The following is a 15,147-nucleotide window of genomic DNA, read 5'->3' as shown; positions in this document are numbered from 1 at the left end:
CAACCTTTTTGAACCACTCTCAAGTACAAGGATACATCTGAGAAAATGTTTCCTCTTTATCATCTGCCTAGCTTGGAACTTTGAAATATCACTTCTGGCCTCTAGCACTTGTGAAATAAACTTGATAAGTCCAGTCATTTTCCACCGTTATTAAGACTGGAGTGCAGCACTCTTGTCACACACTGTTCTAAATAATAGCCACAGGTTCTGAGCTAAGATGGATAATTTATTCCTGTGATACCATGTGAAAAAACAACAACAGCTCTAAGACAGACAAGATGAAGGGAAGTGCATCTGGAAATCAATAAGCTTGCAATATCATTGACCGTGTGGGTCTGAATCTGAACAACCGTCCAGTGATTACAATCTTTTCCTTCACTTTGAATGACATTCTGATGTGCTAATTAGGGAGCTGAGATGTGTTCTCCGAATGTGCAAAAATTTCCAGTTCAAAAACAACAGTCTCTCAGAGAGGAGAGGAGGAAGGGAGGGGGGGTTGGGGAGGGGGAGTTGGAGAGGGAGTCAGCTATAATATCACATGATAAACAAGACCCTTTTGAAGTTAACACCAAAGCTGGATTTTTTTTTCACCCGACGCACACTGTGAAGACGGAAATACAATAAAGATAGAGCCCTCTCTGGTTCCTCTGCACGACACATAAACAGACTTAATAAACCACCGCAAACCAAAGATATATAACATCAAAATATGGCAGGACAGATATGAACTCTTACAACCTCAAATTGTTGAGGGCCTTCCCTGCAGCTTCAGCAGTGGTTTTTACAGAGTTTGTGTAATGGTCTTACAGAATTTTTGGAGAATACATTTTAGGATATTACATTTTGTGGAGTCTCGATAACTATCATCTGAAGAGAGAACGGCTCATATAGTAGTGCCATATTACATGGAGATAGGCTGTCCAACTGTCTTGCCACAATTTCATAGTTCTTTGGTATATACTTGATTTTTCTTCATTGTGTTCATTTGTTTTAAATTATTTAAGGACGTGTGCAACACTTTCAGTGTGGATTGGTACCAAAAGTTATTTGCATAAACTCCACAAAGACAAAGACAAAGTTGTTATTATGCCTCTAAGCATATTTCAGTTTGAATTTGAAGTTACAATTGTTTGTTAATGTTATTTTTGCAGGAAAAAGTGTGGGAATTGTTCAGAAGGATTTCACTGTTCTTCTTTCATTACGGCTCTATGTGCCTAACTTAAATTAATACCGTGTCGGCTGTTCATGGTCGATTCTATACAGCCAGCATCCCAGATTGCATTAAAGTCTGTTTTCGAAAAATGAAACAATGAGAAGACTACAGGAAGGACACCATACACCAGGATGAGCAAGAAGATGATGAAAGCCTCCTAAATATTGCTGCTGGGCTAATTATAAAAGAATCCTTTCGAGGCCGAGGAGAAACTGGCTCGTCTCCCACCATCTTTCCCACATCTCGTCCTTGGCCCGTGTCACAGGCAGCATCAGCCTCCTCTTCACACGCAGGTGGACACGTCTTTGCCAACCAATGGAGATGTACCACACAGATGGGAAAAGCAGCAAGTTCCCCGGGAACATCCCTGGCACTTGTCCTGCTCAGTTTTATAACACTCTTCATCCCCACAAAGTGCTTCTCTGGGATAAATAGGGACTGTGTAAATCAGTGACCTCTCAAAAGAATCCCACCACGGGCTTCTCGGCGCTCTCACGGCTCGATTCATTATAATGCCCAGGAAGTGAAAGCCGCCAACAAAGAGACTGTTGAGCGTAGTGACAGTAGAGGTATGTATTCAAATCCATACAAAAACACTCAAAAGCAGTGAGTTTCTTTTTGTCTTTGTGTGGTCGCTGAAGACTCATTCAAAGGGAGACACACACACTGTCCTTTTCATGCTTTTTAAAAACATGCTGTTTTTTTGTCAAAGCAGCATCAACGTTACGAGACGAGAGGATTTATAATATCCACTTATTTTCAACGTAAAGATGCTTTAAGTTATTCCAACAGGTTAACGTGGACATCCTTTGCCCAGTTTGTCGGACGGTTTTGTCTAAGAATGTACTCTCCTTTCAGCCTCAGCATGCTGACATGAAGCATTCATCACTGCAGACTTCTCTAAGGCTGGATCATATTCTGACGTGGTTTTATGAGACGTAAAAAAGGCGTTCACAGGGGAAAAGGCTGCAGCATTTAACTTGTTGAAACATAGTGCTTCCCATTGTTTTCTTACTGAGGAGATATGGAGCATTACAAATCAAATACAGATCCAATTTTCATACTCCAAAAGGAGTATTTGGTTATGAAGTCCCTACATACATTTAAAGACCCTGTCACACATATCTGTATGACAGAAACGTATGCCGGCGCATACGAAATATCGGCAATAGGTTGATATAAATTAAGGGTAAGTTGTGATCGTTTGAAGGACGCAGACGATACGCCGAACACGGCAGACATACACAGTTCCGTATGGCTGACACATGCCGGCGTATATGAAAAGTAGCTCAAAATGTGTCAGTCCAAATACGTCCAACTTTTCCACAGAGGTGTTGTAGCTGACGTATACATAACGAATACATAACAAATTATTATACGTATGTCAAACATTGATAGCTTATCACTTATCTATTTAAAACGTATCAGAGCGTCTGGCCAACGGAGCTGGAAAAGTGCCATCTGGTTCACGTCATGCTGATGCTGGAGAACGGCTAACATGCTGAACGCTAGCTGTACTGTAGAAACACGTTTAATAAGTTACTCCGTCGTCAGGCATCATCTTAACATAGGGTAGGAATAGGTTATCCACTCGTTATCAATACATTGGCTGTAGGATTCACCGACGTAGCCTATATCTAACGTTCCTCTAACGTAGTCACGTAGGTATTCACGTAGGTAAGTATTCACCTACGTATGCCGTATTCACGTATGTCTAACGTAACGTAACGTCTGCATAACTTATGAAGCACACGTCGGGTACGTCCGGTAATTTTGAACATGCTCAAAACATCAGTGTTCAACAACGCACCCCAGCTTAACACAGTGAGCTCTTAACGAATACTACTTATACCTTACCTTATATCAACGTACACCAGCGTGTTGCCGATATTTTGTATACGCCATATTTTTGTATATCTTATGCATTCGTTGGGCATTCGTCTGATACATTTTGTATTAGGAAGTGATGCTCTATCAATAGGTTAGACATGCGTATCTGTATATGTTCACTTTTCCGATCCGATCCGATCCGATGAAAAGTTGGACGTATTTAGACTCCGACAAATTTTCCATCGTTTACATTTCTCCATCGTCTACCGCTTATCCGGGATCGGGTCGCAGGGGCAGCAGCTCCAGTAGGGAACCCCAAACTTCCCTTCTCCGGGCCACATCCTCCAGCTCCGACTGGGGGATCCCGAGGCGTTCCCAGGCCAGTGAGGAGATATAATCTCTCCACCGAGTCCTGGGTCTTCCCCGGGGTCTCCTCCCAGCTGGACGTGCCTGGAACACCTCCCTAGGGAGGCGCCCAGGTAGCATCCTTACTAGATGCCCGAACCACCTCAACTGGCTCCTTTCAACGCAAAGGAGCAGCGGCTCTACTCCGAGTCTCTCACGGATGGCTGAGCTTCTCACCCTATCTCTAAGGGAGACGCCAGCCACCCGTCTGAGAAAACCCATTTCGGCCGCTTGTACCTTGTGATCTCGTTCTTTCGGTCATGACCCAGCCTTCATGACCATAGGTGAGGGTAGGAACAAAGATCTTGGCGCTTTGGGCGTACAGGGATTGGATGTTTCCCAGTTATTCCAGTCTTCATGCTAAGCTAAGTGGCTGTAGCTTCATATTTAACACAGAAACATGAGTGTGGAATTGCAGTAGTGAGGAATTAAAAATGTGTTGCACACTGCAACTTAAAACCTTTTTTTTTTATCAATTATAAACGGTCTGAAAAAAAAAAAGTTGCATCTCAGCATTAGTGCGACACAAGGACTTAACAGGACTTTTATTGCCTGAGGGGATTGTGCATAGAAATAATGAGCTGTGGCTTCAGCCTATGCATTTGTGTTTTTTTTAATATGTGTCGTATTGTTTTCTATTTGGGTAAATTGGTTTTAACTGCTCTGTTATGTTCTTTTATCGTTTCAAGTGTTATTTATGGACTAAAAAACATTTCTCACCCAAAGGTCCACCCCTCTCTGTGGGCTTAGCGGGTCAAAATACTCACTCTCGACTCTCTGTTGGAAAACACTGGAATTCATTCATTAGCATCATTATATCTTTACAATCAACCCTGATGACCCAACATCTAAAATTGAGCGACTGAAATGCCTTCATTAGTTGAACATATACTTACAATGCCATCTTCACATAGTAGTGTGTACACTGCATAAACATTGCTACATATTCATAAGCAGTGATTCAGTCATCAGGAGTTCCAGGTGTAATATAAAATATTCATGTAATGCTTAATATATGTCATGTGAGAAAACTCCCAACATTAGTCATCCTGTATGAGTAATCGCTTCGCACGCAGCACATGTTTTTATCCGCTGTGACCTTTTCAATTGACCGCATTTCAGGGACGTGTTAACCATTACAGCATATTGCCAAAACAAACAACTTGATATCCTCTGTGTTTGGGTTTTGTGGAAGAAAAGGATTGCCTGGATGTGGGGTGAATATTGCCTTAAGGGGTGCGAGCAGCATGTAGCTGGTAATCCTCGTTGTTTAACTAACTTTTGAATGTAATGAAATTTTACCATTTGAACAAGCCACTCTGAAGAGACCCTCGGTGTGATGTCACAATAAGTTAGGAAGCCGTGCCAGTGACATTACCATCCACAATAGTGGTTTTATTAGAATGTCACCATTGTACAATATTGTGTAGTAAAAAACAATTTATACCAAACCATACCAATTTGTCACAAAATAAGACTAGTATACTAAAATACCAAAAACAATATAGTACTTTGTTTTATTCAGATATCAGGGAGAATAACAATGGTGTTTTTGCAAGATCTAGTAAATCAGCATCAGCTTAAAACCTTTTCAGTTAAGATGTTATATGTTTTGTATAAGTGAATTTCCATTAGCTGTAAGTAAGTAAACAACTAGTCAACCAATCGCTGCAGGTGGAAGCATGAAATATGTCTATGTGACTGCAGCATCAAGAGCAGCCAAATGCTCCACTGCTAATAAAAACAAGATTTTAAAGATAGTGATTAATCTGTATCTGTGTGTGTGTGTATCTGTGTGTGTGTGTGTGTGTGTGTGTGTGTGTGTGTGTGTGTAAATATTTGTATAATGAATGTGTTGTGAAAGTCTCGCCAACACTAAGTGCATCATGGTAATTATGGTGTATGAGGGCAATCAGAATTAATTCATTATGCTTAGATGCATCGCCTCTGGAAACCTTTCATACGTGTGTGTGTGTGTGTGTGTGTGTGTGTGTGTGTGTGTGTGTGTGTGTGTGTGTGTGTGTGTGTGTGTGTGTGTCAGTTTTCTTTGCATCGCAGAAATTAAGTCACTGACAAAGTGACGGATGTCTCTATGAATGTTGATGGTTCAAACAGAATTATCTCAGGTGGATTCTTCTTTTAGCCAAAGCTCAGTCCTCTGGCTTGGTAAAAGTTGAGCGTGTTCATGCAGATTTATGTATACAAGCTTATCAATTTCAAAGTATCAGAATGAAGCACTGGATGAAGGAATGATTAATTTAGTGTTGGTTTTCTGAGAGGTATAAACGTTTTTCAAGTTAGTATTTAATACTTAAAATTGCAGAATCTTTGAAACATGATGATGAAATGCAATTTAACGATAGGAGTAAATATGCGGCTGATACATTAGAACTTTGATTTGGTGAGTAGGATATAAATAATAATAACAACCTTTATTTGTAGAGCACTTTTTAACAATAAAAATGGTAATATAGGTAAACATTAAATAAAAATAAATAAATAAACACACCAATAAACAGATCAAGACTTAGAGTGCATAATGAGTGATTCACACAAAAGCCTGGAAATCTGGAGATATCAAGTTTTTTTTAATATTTCTGAGCTGAAGAAAGCAGGACTGCATGACTCTCCTTATAGCTGTTCCTCGATGTCGAAGTCAGGTCAACTTCAAAAATCACTCCTAAGTTTCTGGTCACAGGCTTTATATTAGATGATAAGTCTCCTAGATAATGTAAAGATTTATCGGGGCTGCGCGAACAAGACTTCTTGTTTTGCTTCCATTTAAATGAAGAAAGTTTTGTGACATCCAACACTTAATGTCCTTAAAACAGTTTCTGAGATAGTTAAAGCAGTTGGAATCATTTTGTATTAAGGATAGATATAACTGTGTGTCGTCAGCATATCCTTGACATAAAACATTATGCTTACGAATTATGACCTAGTGGATGCATGTAGAGAGAGAAGAGTATGAGGCCAAGAATTGAGCCCTGCGGTACCCCACAGGTGATATCTGCTGTGTATGACAATTACTTGCCTATTGTAACAGAGAATGTCCTAACAGATAAATAGGATTTACCTTATCTCTACCCACTGTTCAAGGCGCTCAATTAAAATTGCATGATCTACTACAGTCTCAAAAGCAGAATTTAGGTCAAGAAGCTATTCAGACTAAGCATTCTCTGGCATCTGCTGTGAGGATAAGCTTATTTGCTGTTTTGTGCTATTTAGTGCCCTTAAACCTGACTGAACATTTTCAAAAATATTACTATGGTTCAGATAAGACAGTAACTGTATCAATAGAGTAAAATCCCCTACACTCAACCAAGTTTCAGGGATAATAAAAAAAGAAAAAGAGATTGGAAGAGAAGAGTTTTACCTTTTATTGTGGAAATGTTACATATCATACCTTTACTTTCTGCTAAATCTATGCGTCGCAACTATGATTAAAATGAAAGAAAGGTTGTGGTTATGGCTTGTGAGATAAATGAATTTCCTTTTTTACCTGAATGGAAACGTCACTGTAGGATCCTCCAATGACACCAGAGATGGCCAGTGGAACCTCGTTTTGGACGGGTCTGGAGCCGTCTGGGCAGATGAAGCCTGGATCATGCACTTTGGTGAGGGAGGCCCTGACGAAATCGAGAGACTGCTCCAGAGCATATGTGTCTTTCGAGCAGGTGTCAAGGATGTGGGCCCCCAGCTGGAGTCCGGGAAGGATGCGATTGCTGGAGTTAATCTCATCAAGTGCCAGCAGCATGGCTTCCAGTCTCTGGATCCCTCTCGCTTCGTTGATCTTACCACAGTCCTCAATCCCATCACCTTTTTGGTGAACTGGGAACAGGCCACCGATCACCAAGTCCCCGTCCAGGATGATCTCACGTTTGGCCGCAGGTGGTAATCGGGAGATGTTGGGCAGGACTCCCGGTATCAGCACCTCCAGCAGGAGCATGTGGAGAGGCCAGTAATGCACAACATTGGTCAACGACCTGGGCCAAAGCACTACACTCAGCATGGCAGGATCACTTAGCGGGTTTCAGATAGTGGAAGTAGAGAGGAGCAGAGGTTCACAGAGTCTGGAGGCAGATCACTTTCAAGTCTTGTCTCAGTAGGTGCAGCATGTTAGATATTTCCTGAATGAATGAAAAGAAAAGCTAATTACCTCGTTAATCAAGCATCAAACATATCCATCTATCCATCAATCCATCAATCCATCTATCCATCTATCCATCAATCCATCAATCCATCTATCCATCAATCCATCTATCCATCAATCCATCAATCCATCTATCCATCAATCCATCAATCCATCTATCCATCAATCCATCTATCCATCAATCCATCAATCCATCAATCCATCAATCCATCTATCCATCTTAAGGTTTAACAGCATTTATGGGCAGCAAATACAATTGAAACTAATGAGGAATGAAACGGAGCTATTAAAACTGTATAATAACATGACCTTAGGTCTCAAAATGTGCGTTGCTGAGCTTTTTTGTTGTTGCCTTTTTGTCATTCATTTTTAATTAATTTTTATTAGTGCCGTTACTCTCTTTTAGCTTTTCGCCCACAGGGTTATTCAAATAAATAAAACAGTATAAAGGCAGCCGGTTTATATCCAAACTTTCTTTGCAAGTAGTTCTTTACTTTTTTCTTATTGATTTTTGCCTGAACTTCGCGTTTTTTCTTGGAGTAATGTGATCTATAGAAATGTTACAGACAAATAATGCTTTTATTGGATAGTATAAACCCCATACTGTTTTGTCAGGAGGCTGAAATTGGGCAACAAATCTTATGAGTTACTTTTTTTTTTTTAAAGTAAAACAGAGATTATTTCAGCCAGGCACTCTGTGATTCCAGTGTGAAATATAATCACTGCAGTTTTATCTGAAAGACAAACTCTGCTGAGTGACCACATCAAACATTTATAGATATTTAAGGCACCTCTCAAGAGAAGCGTAATTTCCAAGTTTACAACCGAGATATCACATAGATGGAGGTTCTCCTCAATGGCTGGGGTTGCCATGGAAACATGGTGGGTGAAAAATAAGGGTTGGACTGCAGGGAAGTGGGCAGTGAGACATGTATGCTAATATTCCCATCATGTGGGGGGTTACAGGTTTAGGCCTCGCCATGAGTTGTTATGATGTCTGATTAGAGAGGTGTGCTGCTTCAATCACAGTGCTCCGAGAGAGGAAACCAATCCTGTTTCTCATACAGTCAGTCATCACATTCGTCAAACACACACTCATGTGCAGCTTCAATGCAACAGATTCAGGCTGCATTTGGACTTTTAATGGACTCATAACTTACAGTCTTTTCGGGACTGTTATTAACGTCTCTTAATAGTGGAATATAACATCAGTATTAGAGACATTATATGTCAGAGGGATGCACAAATGGAAAATGAAAACAACAGAAATTGCCCGTTAGTGTGTTTTGGACTTTTTAAAATCCAAGTTCAGCTATGAGAGGATGTTGGTCAACATGTTGTCTGCAGTCTGTAACTCCCCTCTTCATTAACAAACAGTGGGGAGCTTTCTAGTGACTTTTCATATTCTGCCACACAGTGTTGCCTCTGACATTGTAACATTACATAAAAACCTGTCACTTGTAGATCCAAATGTATTATCTGATCTATTATTAGTAGCTCTCTTAATAATCATTTCAGTCAAATAGAGTGTGACCTGGGATCTGTTTCCCCCCCTACAGCGGGATATAGGTTACAAAAACACCAGCTTCTGCAACTACACTTAGATAACTTAATCTGGTGTGTGTGTGTGTGTGTGTGTGTGTGTGTGTGTGTGTGTGTGTGTGTGTGTGTGTGTGTGTGTGTGTGTGTGTGTGTGTGTATGAACATCCTTTTGCTGGGACATTTTAAGAATATCCTGTGACATCCCAGGAGCAGTGCAAGCAACACACGTTGGAGAAAAAGGAGGAAAAAGTGTAACGAATGCTGAATATCCCCCCAGATAAATATTACATCAGGTTGTGGGTGGGAAACCTCATGGTCTATGATCAATCCACTACCCTCTCAATCCAGCGGAGAGGATTACAGGTCGCAATGTGTGAAACGTTAAATCTGTCTCATTCCCGCTCTGCGTCTTAGACAGTAGGTGCAGGTGTTTGATATCGCTACGTCACATTTTGCCCTATTATTAGAACCAAGGTGAGAAAGTAACTCGAAGAGTTCAACATTAAGAGTCTAATTGCACCTCTGTGCTGTCTGCTGGAGCAGATGGGGGCTTTCTGGTTGCAGGACTAGGTCACAGTGTGAATTAATGGTGCAATAAGGAGCAGCCAATTACGCGAACCAGTCCTAAGTGAGGATGGCGGACCAGAAGAGCCTCTTAAAACCTTTAGGAAGTGCAAATAAAGGCTGGAGAGTCTGAAGCGGACAGGAATTACAACTATTAATATTGCCGAGCAATATTTAAAACACTTGTGATATCAGCTCGCATCAGGCTCTGTTTAGTTGCATAGTGGCTCTAATAAGGCCTCGATCACATCATTAAAACTATTTTAATGTAGAAGCGGCTGTCACACTCAGCAACTGAGAGAGTCACTGGCTCCAGAGATGTCTGAGTACAATACTCCCTCTGAAAGGCAAGTTCAAAAAGAAAAGGCAGCGTGCTTTACTCAGCTTTGAACTATCAGCTAATGCTATACTGCTCCCAGCCCAAGACAGTGAGGATTTCGCCAACAAGATGCTTTAAGAACACCAGTCTTATCCAAATATAGCTAATGTGTAAGGTATGACTCACTGCAGAGTGGCTTTCAGCGAGGACGGTTATTGGCACGTACAACATGTATTATGTACATGTATGTATCTGTGGAGAAATACAAAGCTGATGTTTGGAAAAAATAGCTAAAGAGCTAGTTTGAGGGGTGTGAAGGCAGGATAAAGACCCTTAAGACTATCCACATGTTTGTTATTGTTAATAAAATCCACTATGATGCAATAATCAATCTATTTGATTTCGTATTTAATATGGTAATGTATAATAATGTCATTAATGATAATTTCAGTAACATCGCCCCAAGCATTTAGGCTTTGCCCTCAGGATTGTTCGGTACATATATTTTGTTGAATGCTTGAACGTACAGGACATGACATTTCATTTAGAGTATAATCCACTACACATTATTCATTAAGCCTGTTGAATAAAAACAGCCTAAACAAAGGACTTGTCCCATGGGATTTATCTAAAATATTGCTGTCTAATATTTATGTGACTAACACTAATGGGATGATAATTTATGGCAGTAGAATATTTTGTTCTCATTATTATGACAAACTCCACAAAATGGATTATGGAAAAAGTGTCATCCCTATCCTTATGACTTTCTTCTCATGTAATATGACACTTCAGAACAACACATTTTCACATTTTCCAGCGATCCACAAGACAAATGACCTGTGCCATTTAACATTATGACCTTTAATGATCAACTGAAGGAGCTGTTCAAAGCAAGATACCTATATTTACTGCTAATGAGAAACCAAAAGAACAGAAAAGAAAAAAAAACTGCAGCCGCCATAACTCCACTAATGATTTCTATCATTATATCATCTCCGGTGGGGACACAGTTTATCCCTCCACCTGGACTTGTCAGCTGAAGGAATTAGATCCCCTCTGTGTTGGCCAGCAGCCGGCTAGATTGTAAATTTGAACATAGATCAAGTGCATCATTGCATCAAAATAGCACAGGGTAATCAGTCAGCCTGTTCATATCACTTGGATGTTTAGTCCTAAGAAAACTTGATGTTTTGAAATCACATACTGAGGCTGAGCGTCAAAGTGCAGATATGAGAGTGAGAAAGGCTACAGGTTGGTGGCACCATCTAATGATAACATGATAATCACATTCATGCAGACTTGGCGGTGGTATTACAGTAACCTATAATAACCAATATATCACCGTGTTCCTCTGAGAGAATTCAAAGGCACGTCGTGCGGGAAAATGCACAACATAATTTCTACACGTGGGAAAAACATACTTCTATGTAAAAAATAATAATAAATAAAGTTGTTAAGTGATCATCTCTTACCTGATTGTAGCACAAGATGTATCTGGCCGGATATATCTGCAGGTCTCTTTTCCACAAGCCGTGCGACAATACACAGACCACGTGAAGCGCTTCATGTGACGAGCTGAGTCCAGATGTTGTTCACTTTGAACATGTTTGCCAGGCAGCGGTTTGGATCTGTCCTTGGTTCTGAAGTGGTGTTCACATTGGCAAGTCTGACAAACTCCTCTCGGTGCTCTCCAACTTAGTGCCTGCCAGCCACCGTGTTCACAGCAAGCCTACAGACCAGAGCAATACAGCCCACCCCCCAAGTGCTCATGTGTCCACTCGCATCGATAGTAATGATGCGCGACGGATTCTCCTCTGCAAGCCTATGTGACTGGACTGAGAGGCAAGTGAATCTGAATCAATCTGTGATTGCACTTTTGTTTTTGCATTACATTTCCTATTTGTAGTCGTTTCTCTTCGGGTAGTGAATCAAATCAACTTCAAAACAAGAGCTGTTGAGGAATCCTGCCGCTCGTGCAGCCACACTCTGCAGCTCCACCGCTATAATGAGCGCAACGAGTAGACGCTGCAGAAACCTCCCTGTGCTTCATACAGCGTGTGCTTGCAAAGCAGCGAGTTACAGCACTTGCATTGGAAAGACTAAAATATAATGAATACAAAACGTGTGCTGTTTTGTATGCAGGAGTAAAGAATAAACATAATGACGTGCATTAAAAGTGCATTGATAAAAAGCTTAAATTATTTGTCTAACTTCTCACATGGTCTTTTTTTTAACTGACTCATCAATTGCATCACCTGTGGGACAGAGCTTGTATGGTGTCAATCTAACCTTTAATGACAAACCTCCCTAAAAAATAAATTTAAAAAAGGAAAATCTTTCCAAATAGACAAATAAGGCACTGCAGCTCTCCAGCTAAATTTAGAAAGATGAGAAAATAAAATTGATAAATGAACAACTTTTTCCCCCCTTCATGAAGGATGTCCAGCTCCTCTTTCACTTCCATCTCATTAAAACTGAATAGCACTCCAGATGAGTGGCACTTCACAAACTCAAGAGGCAACTTGCAGTTTGTTTTTCATTGTAAAGGCTGCAAAATCCCTCACAAACAAAACTCTCTAAAGCAAAATAGTTCTCATTTAATCTGCAGTTCAGTTCATAAAATGAAGGCATACTTGAGCTCAAGGTTGAATCAATACAGAACAGATATAATGTGTTGCTACAAATAACCCTAAACTATTAAAAAAGAATATTAATATATTTTATTAATATTATTTCACCAGCCCAAAATAATAAAGTGTAGCAGTGGAAACGTTTACAGTCTCACTGGTAATTAAGGTGAACTATACCATTACTGTTCTGTAGCAAAGCATTCTGCAGAGACACCATTTCATGCAACAAACTGCACTTTTTCTCCTCATCCAAAACAATATTACATCAGCAAAATTCCTGTTGCATAATTAATGGGGAGTGCAGCAAAGGTCTGCGACACCAGTTTGGGTTTTTTGTGTCCAACTCAGTAACCAACTACACAACCAGTTACAATTAAACCTGGAAGCAACATGAAGTTCATTCCGTACGTGTTCAGCTTCATTGCTCACCTTTTCTGTCACATTCACATACTTAAGCACCACCACCACCACCTTTCCCCACTTTGCCACCAACCTCCTCTCACCCACACTACAAAACGCATCTCATCATTTGCAGCACTAACAATACTTTGTGGTTAGGGGTTGGAAAAAGAAGAACTTTTTCTGTGTACAGTGGCAATTAAAATGACAAGCAGGTCCTGCTTGTTGCATAATTCCCTCCGCTAACACAAAGAGACCAATTTCCTCCTGAAATAGAATTGTAGTTTAGATTACAATAGTTGAGGGCATGTGGGTGGAATGCAGAGTTTAGATAAGAACATGCCAATTAATGTTAAGTAAATTATAAAGGACTGAAAGAAAGCGTTCCTTGCCGGTGGTCAGTGCGCATCAGGATGCTGCTCTCTTTGAGGGTTTCTGATAATTCGATGTTAATGAATGATGACAAAACAATCAGTCTGAAATCAACAATTTAGTGTCTCTCTGTGGTGTTTCTGTTGATATTCACAAATGTGGAAATAGGTTATGGTGTTACAAATAAACAAGCTTTTCTTTAAACTACAGAAGAAATTCTCAATTTTTCTTTTTGTTAAACCGTCCATACTAAGAACTGCAGACTGGAAAGTTTTTCCAATTAACTTATTTTTTTCTAGTTTGAGGAGCACACAGTACATTTAATTAACACGTTTATTGTCTGGTCCTATTCATCTGGGTGAACTGCCCCTTTAAGCAACACGATTGCCTAATGACCATCCTGTAACTGGAAAGTCGCAGCTTCATCTTTCCACCCCAAGGGTTCATCGTTGCTTGAAGGATAATTCTGTTTTATTAAAACTTGGTCCTTATTTTCATACTTTTGGCCATTATTTCTATTGGTTATGATAACATTGTACTCATTAAAGTAATTGCTGGAAACACAACAAAATAGCTCACATGTAGCAACAAACTCTAGCAGTCAGACAATTAGAGACAAGCCAAGCCTTGTAAACAAGCCAGGAGTTTGGGCAGATCTCTGAAACTACTTTATTTGGAGGTAAAAACAGAAAGTGGCTGCAACTTGTAATTGCGGCAATAATACCTCATTGTGCACAAAAACTATGTGTCCACAGATTCCACATGTACAGAAGGTCAAAGTTAAACCTTTTTAGTAATGTCCCAGTATTGCCAGATCTCAGCAATACGCTTGTGAGTACAGAGTGATTATTGCCGTCAGGAAGAGTGATCCTAAAGCACGACAATAAGAAACAAGTTCTAATAAACCGAAATAACCCTTTAATACCCTCCCAGGTGCAAAGGCACAACCAGCCCTGAGTATTTACCCACTGAGATAATTACTGTGTCACACCAATGATGCCATATTTAAGTCTAGTTATGTTCAGATTGCCTATGCACCACCTGTGTGCACAATACACATCGCAGCCTACAATTAATACACAGATCAGCATGGACTCAGCTGGCTATTACCCCGTGTGTATACGTAAGAAAGAGGAGTACAAACACGGCTCCCCGAGAGGTTTTATAATTATACACACAGAAAGCATCTCAGGGCTTCACTCGTACTCTAAAAGCTCATTCATCTCGATTAACTTTATCCTCTGGGAATTTCCCATCTTTAGAGCAATCAGCATTTAGATTAAAAATGTAAACACCCACTAGATCATCTTATTTGCAGAACAATTGTCAGGTAAAAGCTCAGCATTCTGCCAATTAAGTCTCTGAGGCAACTTCAATTGAGAGTAACTTAATGAATGAGCGATGTTGTAACACGCTGGTTGTAAGAACATACAGTAGTTTAACAAGCGATTGTTAAGGATGGACTGTTTTGCAGCTAAAGATCTCCATGAGTGCAGTATCATTTTCCTCAGAGACCACACTGATAAAGATAATGTCCAAAAATGCAATTCAAACAAAAAACAATATGCTACTGAGTTATCCAGAAAACTCAGTAACTTGATCTCTGATTGGATAAGCACCCAAGAGCCTCAGTCAGAGAGAAGCTGGAATATTACTTGAAAATCTTGATTTTGCATGATTTATTCATGCACTATTATTATTCATTTATGATTGTTGT

At 40.1% G+C, this 15,147-nt stretch overlaps 1 protein-coding gene across 1 annotated transcript in view; it reads right to left on the bottom strand.

Moving 5' to 3' along the window:
* grm2b (glutamate receptor, metabotropic 2b) overlaps window positions 1–12,006 on the bottom strand; it is a 27,980-nt gene extending 15,974 nt beyond the window's left edge. The window contains exons 1-2 of the mRNA XM_029432359.1: window positions 11,502–12,006; window positions 6,951–7,578 (exon numbers count right to left, since the gene is read on the bottom strand). Coding sequence (XP_029288219.1) covers window positions 6,951–7,460 — 510 coding nt within the window. The 5' untranslated portion in view covers window positions 7,461–7,578; window positions 11,502–12,006. The remainder of the gene's footprint in view (window positions 1–6,950; window positions 7,579–11,501) is intronic.
* Window positions 12,007–15,147: the final 3,141 nt, after the last annotated feature.

The sequence above is a fragment of the Cottoperca gobio genome, chromosome 5, assembly GCF_900634415.1.
Source record: "Cottoperca gobio chromosome 5, fCotGob3.1, whole genome shotgun sequence".
Taxonomy (NCBI): domain Eukaryota; kingdom Metazoa; phylum Chordata; class Actinopteri; order Perciformes; family Bovichtidae; genus Cottoperca; species Cottoperca gobio.
The sequence above is the reverse complement of the archived record's forward strand: the minus strand, read 5'-3'. Positions and strand labels throughout refer to the sequence as shown.